This window comes from Microtus ochrogaster, chromosome 1, assembly GCF_000317375.1.
Source record: "Microtus ochrogaster isolate Prairie Vole_2 chromosome 1, MicOch1.0, whole genome shotgun sequence".
NCBI lineage: Eukaryota > Metazoa > Chordata > Mammalia > Rodentia > Cricetidae > Microtus > Microtus ochrogaster.
This window is the reverse complement of record NC_022009.1, coordinates 37,443,292-37,450,621: the sequence shown is the minus strand read 5'-3', so window position 1 is coordinate 37,450,621 and position 7,330 is coordinate 37,443,292. Positions and strand designations below refer to the sequence as shown.

The window sequence follows — 7,330 nt, the reverse complement described above, 5'->3', positions numbered from 1 at the left end:
GGGGGGGGGAGTCAGAGGGGAGGGCGAGCAGTAAGTGCAGAGCAGGGGCGGGGCTCCCTCTAGAAGGGGCCGGGCTGTCCTGGGGCGGGGGAGGTTCAGGTGAGGGGGCGGGGCACCTGAAGGGTGTGGCGTGAGGGGCGGGACGATGGGGCGTGGCCTCGGAGGTGCTGGGCGGAGCTGAGCTCCGCTGAGGCAGAGCTCCGGTGTCAGTTACAGGTAGCCCGCCTGCAGGAGTGGAGGCTCCGGCTCGGCGCAGGGTGCAGCGAGGGCGCCCACGCCTCGAGAGTCGCGGGAGAAGACGCCCGGGAGAACGCGAGACCTCGGCGGGGAGCTGCGGCGGCTCAGGTGCGCTTCTCTCTCCCAGCGGGTTTCCGTCTCTGAGTCTTGAGCTTTCTTACAGTCGAAGTCGCTGTGGCCTGAGGGCGGCGGGGGGCGAGGCCCGGCCTCCCGGCGCGGCTCTGCGCAGACGCGGGACCCCGGCGTGCGGCCCCGAGCCTGCCCTGGCCGGCGCTGGCTCACGAGCCGCAGGTGCTCTCCCGGGAGAGGCGAGCGAGGCGAGCGGTCTAGAGTTCAGCTGCTAAACTTCTGAGACTCCGGGAAGCCCGGAAAGGGGGTGAACGTGTCATTTTCCTGTGTTTAGCACACCGTAGTGGGATTTCCACCTCTTCCGTGCTGTTCTGTTTTCTCTTAAATGACTTTCTTTTAATATAGGGAGATAGAATAGTTAAGTTGTGGGATAGATGCCAAGCCAAACCTTGTCTTTTAAAGGAATCACGTAAAATGTTTTTGCTTTTTGTAATTCAAATATTTTGATTCTCATTGCAGGTAGGCAGTCAATAGAATTGTGTTTTTCCTTTTACTGTAACAGAATCTACAACTGGTTTTTCCTACTTGTCTAATATTTAACTTTCTTAAAACACTTTCTAGACGGGACTATTAATAATATTTGCCTCTGAAGTTATAGATTTGTTTTTATCATCTCCTTTGTAATTTTTTTGTGTAGGCGTTGCTAATGAACATTTTGCCCGTATAACTAGGAGAGAAACAAAATATTTTTTTTTACTCCTTCACGAAAATTTAAATAGGTCTTGAATTTTGCCTCGTTTGAGTTATAGCGATTCCTGAATAGAACTTGTCGATGAAGAAATAAACGCAGGTTGAGAGAAAACTAATTTGACATGCTCTTAGGACATTTGGCATGTTGTCTATTGGCACTAAGATTTATTTGTACTGGTTATATTTGAAACCACACTCAGATGCCGTGTAAAGGTATAGATCATTCGAATAAGCACAAAATTAGAAGAGAGGAAGGCTATGGGAATTATGAATACTTGAGTGTAGAGGCAATCAAGGAGACTGAGGGGTCTTGAGAAAAAAATGAGAAATTCTTGGAGACAGTGGTACTTACTGTCAGGAGAGTTTATTCAAAGTTTATTCAAAGACGTCAAGCGACATGAATCAAACGGATCAGGAAATAAAGTGCCTTTTGACTTCGGTAGCCAAGGATAGGGTCTTTGCCTTCAGCAAGCCTAATCGTAGTAAGATAGTCAGGGCAGAAGCCAAACTGGAAGGAGTTCGAATTGTGAATAGAGATAAAAATATTGGGTGTAGAATTTATATTCTGAGAAAGGTTAGGCGGAGTGACAGCAGGTGGCCATTAGAGGGACCCTATCTTGGAGTTGGAAAGGATGTGAAGATCATAGAATAGCTTTTTGCGAAAATTCATTGGCCTCTCTCAAACTGAAAACTCGGAACAAGTAGCTGATCATAGTAAATAATAGCACTATTTATAAATTGTGAATACTGTTTTAGTACTAAGTTTTGTTTATTGGGTTCCGCAGTTGCTGTCAGTATCTAAGCTACAAATATGAACTGTGTCAAACTGTATTTCAGGTGCGTATTTGGAGTACTTTGGTACTCCAAACTTGCTTTTAAGTTATTTGACTTCTTTAGGTATGGCCTAATGATTCTTGTAGATATCTTATGTGGAAATCAGATGTTTTTACTAAATTACAATTGCTGGTTAGTGCTTTGGGTTTAATATGCGTTTAAAGGAAAATGCTCTTGGATTAAAATTTCTGTATAATGGGTTTCACTTTGATCTCCATTGTTGTTATTCTGAAGTTCAGACTAGTGCTTTAATGAATATATTACTTAGGAGGATGGAAAGGACGGTTCAAAAGGAAAGTCTGATGAGCAAGTATTATATATGAATCTGATAGTTGTGCTGGCGGGATTTGATTTGGTGTAATCATTTTAAAAACCTTTTGGGCAGTATATAATAAGGTGAAGCATGCATAAACTGTATGCTATTACCCAACAAAATTCCAGAAAATGTAAACATTACAGAAAACACTTTAAGTTGTTACAATGAAAGAAAGTGGGATGGAGTAAAAGGGGGCATTGGGTAACCTTTAGGAATGATGGGTGTATTAATTTACTGTATTGTAATAATACTTTTTCCAAAATATTTATACATGAATTATTTAACTGTAAATTTTAAAAATGTGTAGTTTATTTCAGGACAGTTGTACATTGATAAAGTGAGAAAGTAAATAAAAGAGGAAGAAATGACAGCATTTAAATATAGTTGCTTTCTTTGAATATTATAGTTATGTCAGGGTGATAAGATTGTGAATACTTTTAATTTTCTTCATTTTTATATTGTATTGTGAATATATTACTGAGAAGCTATTTAACATATGCAAAATGGCATTAAACACATCTTAGATTTAAAGAATAGAGATACTCATATACTTAAGAAATAAGACATAATATATTTAAAATTGTCCTGTGCATTGTATATTTTTCCTTTTCTTGATTTGCTTTATAATTTTATTACATGCCTGTATGTTTCTAAAAATTGTATTGTTTAGTTTTGTCTGTTTCAAAGTAAAATATAAAACAAATTATCCTGTATGATTTGTGACTTATTTTTTTACATAAGGTGTCATTGTATTGCTCAGATTAGCCTCAAACTTGCCATTCTTCTGTCTCAGCCTTTCCGAGTAAAGGGATTATAGCTATCTACCACCACATCCTGCTCTATGACTTCAACACTTTATTTTGTGATATTTTTCTGTGTTCATATACTATAGATCATTTGCTTTTTATTGCTGTATATCATCCTATTATATGACTTTCCACTGTTTACCCATAATTTTGTTGATGAATGTTTAGTGTACATTGCCACCCTTTATTTTATTTTTTACTTTTGCCATTAAAAACTCTTTTGTGATTCCCTTCCAGTCTGTTTCTTAATATCCATGTATATGAATTTCCTTGGCTTTCTAAATCCAAGATTAGAGCCATGGATCTTTATTTTTTAGATAATATTGAGTTATTTTATATGGTGCCTGTATCAGTTATACCATCACAAGTAAGTGTTCTCATTCAAATGTCATATAAGACATTTGAACATTGGTGTTTTGCCTCAGATTTTCCTTTTGATGATCTAGTGAGTGAAAAATAGTATCCCACTAGGGAATTTAGTTTACTTTTCTTTAATTATTTATTATTTATCAACAATTATTTAATTGTTGAACGTTATGTAGTTCCATGGGGTTTCCATTTATATCCTTTTCTTTTTATCTTCTACAAGTTCTTTATCTATTTTTGAAATTGATTGTTTATTATGTGTGTTTTTCCAGTAGATAGCTTGTCTCCTTAGTTTGTAGTGCTTTTGAAGAACATACCATATATTTTAATATAGCTGGCTGTGCCAACTTCTTTTAGGTTTCTACTTTTGGTGTCTTGTTTAATCTTTCCCTTACTTCATCTAGCAAAAATGTAGTTTTATGTTTTCTGCTGGAAGCTTTAAAATGTTACCAAGGCGTGCATCTCTCATTTTTTCCATAACACCTAAAACTCCAGTAAAAAATAGTCTGCTAAAAACTGATATTAGGGCCAAGGAGATGATTTGGAGAGTGAAAATGCCTGTTCTGCAAGTCTTACAACCTGAGTTTTGATCCTAGAAACACAGGGGACACAGGTAGAAAGCTAGATAAGAAGCAAACAGAAAATCTGCCTGTAGCTTTGTGGGCCAGTTAGCCTGCAGTATAGAGTAGAGTGGCTGAAACAAAGAGGCCCTGCCTCAAAACAACATGGAAGGAGAGAACCAACTCTCCTTCGGTTGCTCTTTGACCTCCACAAGCACAGAACAGCTTATGTGTACCCTCACACACACACAGTAAATAAAGTTAATCAGGAGCCCATAGTAAGCCATCTAAGCTACAAGCTTTAAGACCATCCTAAACTACCAAGCAGCAAGACTTTCTTTGTCTTAAGACAACCATAGCTAGGGGTATAGATTAGTGGTTAAGTGCTTGGTAAGTACGCATATGGAAAGCCATGGGTTTCATCCTCAGTATCACAAAAAGGGGAACAAATTCTTTCGTATGTATAGCCCTAACCTATGTGTAATTATTTTCTTGTGTGTTTGTGAAGTGGGAGGATCTAGTTTTGTTTTTTCCCCCATATGGGTAATCATTTATTGAATTAACTAATTAATTTTCATCCTAGTGATGTCTGTCATATGTCAAATTTCTATATATTTGTGAGTGTTTTGAAGTTATTGTTTCTTGAACTGTTTATCCTTTATAGTCTTGCTGTAGTTGTAGACGACATTATGCCATCTTTCTTGTAAAACTAGACTTCTGAAATTGTTCTCTTTTTCCTTTTCCCTTTTGTAAGTAAACTTTTACTTTTTATAATTGCTTTAAACAAGTACTATAATCACCTTAGGTAACAAAACAAATCAAAATAACAAAACAAAAAACCTAATCATACTCAAAGAAACTAGATAAATGAGAGTTTATGAACACAGATAATTCATAGAAATAACTGTACTTTAGTCTTATGTGTTAAATGATGCTCAACATCATATTTTAAGGATTTAGTTATTTTTATTTTATGTGTTTTGCCTGCATGTAGGTAGGTGTACCACATGAGTGAAGTACCAGCGGAGGCCAGAAGAGGTTGTTGGAGTTAGAGACTATTGTTAACTGCCATGTGGGTGCTGGGAATTGAATGCCAGTCCTCTGGAAGAGCAGCCAGTATTCTTAACCACTGAGCCATCATCATCTCTCCAGTCCTTACCAATAGGATTTTTAATAAGGAGATACAACTTAAGACAACAGAGGCCAATCATTTCTTTTATCACACTGACAAAACTGCAGCATTTGAAGAGCACTTGCTGGTGACAAATGTGATTTTATATGTTCTGTTGTGAATATGAAACAGTAGTGGTTCAGAGAAATTTTAGTACTACAAGCAGAATACACATATATAATTTTTGACCCAGTAATCCTATAGCTTACAGATACATACTAAGAACTGTCTGAGTAATGTATGTACACAAAACTAGTGTACTATTTCTAATAGCAAAAGATACAGCAATCTAAATATTATCTTCAAAAATGACTATTAATAGAAACCATAGGTGAAACTAAATAAAAAGTTTATTAAACTTGTTCATGTTGCTAATGTTAAATTTTTGTATATGATAATGCTATTACAATTATTTTTAAAAAGTGCCTTTTAGAAATGTTATGATATAATCCATTTCAGATAGTTTGTTTTAATACTTCAGCTAGTAAGAGCCTCTCAAAAATTAACTTCTGAGGCCTCTGTCACATCTTTTAGTGCTTACTGTTTAAGTATTTTAGATTAAATTATATGATTGGCATTTATTTCAAAGTAAGCCAAAAGTATATAGGACAAGTGAGAGGTAGAGATGAAATAAGATTTGCCATGAGTTGAAAATAGTTTAATTTTGGTGACTTTGTTATTGTAGGTTGTCTTTGTGTTTAAATTTCCCACAAAAATGTATAGAATTTAAAAAAATGAATAGAAATTAAGTAGGTGTAAGTGAAGAGAGTCCCTTTGGACAAGCACATTGATAATCAGGGTAGAAAATTGGGCAGAAAGTTCTCTTGTACCATGTTCCTGATAAATATAATACATAATCCATTTGCAATATATCTTATTTGTGTGCTTGCCCTTTCTCCTACCTCTGTGTGCGAATGATAAAATATTTAAGATATATTTTTCTGTTAGTTTAATTTTAAGGATTAAGATAACTCACAATGTTTATAGTGATTTGCTTATTAGGTTGCAATTACAAAGGATTTGGATTATCAAAATAATTGATGTAGAGGAAGTGAAATTTTTCTGTCATACTTTTATGACAGTTATATCTTCCTTTTAAGTTTTACTTGAATATAAACCTATATATAGCAGATGTAAGATAATATTGAAAAGGGTATTTTCTTTCTCAAATTGTAACAATGAAATTTTTATGTAATAATTTCAAGTATGTTGTTCAGATAAGTTATAAAGATCCTAGGTTATATAAAATCATATAGATGAGAAAAAATTTATCTTCCTCTTAAATATTTTTTCAGAGCCCTCATTATGCATTAGAAAGACAGATAGTATGACTTGTTATTGATAATCTGTGACAGTCACAGTGATATTTCATGCTTTCTCTTTTACCAGCAGGTTGATATTGGAAGTTTCCTGATTATTAGAAATTGAATGTAATGGCAGCAGAATGTATAAAGAGTTGCTGTAGAGGATGTTTCTATGGTGAAACAGAAAAGCACAAGTGTGAGTATTATTTTGATTTTGGTAAACACTTGCTTGGTGCCTTCTTTGGCATTTAATAATGCATGAGTAAATTAGGAATGTTTTGTGACTTTGATGGGAAGGTTGTTGCTTCAGAACTTGTAGGGACCCTGAAGTATAATGGAGAGACTAATTCAAACCATGAGACAACCCTGGACATCACTATAAAGAGCGTAGTACTTGCCGTGGGAATCTGAATAGGATTTGCCAAGCTGGTGGAAAGACAGAAGTATAAAAATCTATGAGTTGGACATAAGAGGGTGAATGTAAGGAGAGAAGTGTTCTAGGGAAACAGTAAACTCTGATAAATGCGTTGATGCAAATAAAGATAACTTCTACTTTATGTTCAGTTACACTAAAAATATCTTGTGAATGAATGGTCACTGTGCTGGCCAGTTTTATGTCCCAACTTGACAAAAGCTAGAGTCATTTGGGAAGAGGGATCCTCAACCGAGAAATTCCCCCCACCAGATTTTCCTGTAGAAAAACCTGTAACACATTTTCTTTATTGATTATTGACGTGTTTGTGTGGGGCAGCTTATGTGGTCCTGGGTACTGTAAGAAAGCAGGCTCAGCCAGCCAGTCAGCAGAACTTCTCCTTGGCTTCAACTGTAGTTTCTTCCCTAGAAGATGGGCTACAAGCTATTAGATGAAACATAAACCCTTTCTTCCCTAAGTTGACTTTGGTCATGATGTTTTTTTT

The 7,330-nt window shown here is 36.4% G+C and overlaps 1 protein-coding gene across 1 annotated transcript in view; it reads left to right on the top strand.

The window, feature by feature from the left end:
* The first annotated feature begins 220 nt into the window (after positions 1-220).
* The window catches only part of Tc2n (tandem C2 domains, nuclear), a 52,204-nt gene continuing 45,094 nt past the window's right edge, over positions 221-7,330 (top strand). The window contains exons 1-2 of the mRNA XM_005343460.3: positions 221-345; positions 6,502-6,609. Coding sequence (XP_005343517.1) covers positions 6,543-6,609 — 67 coding nt within the window. The 5' untranslated portion in view covers positions 221-345; positions 6,502-6,542. The remainder of the gene's footprint in view (positions 346-6,501; positions 6,610-7,330) is intronic.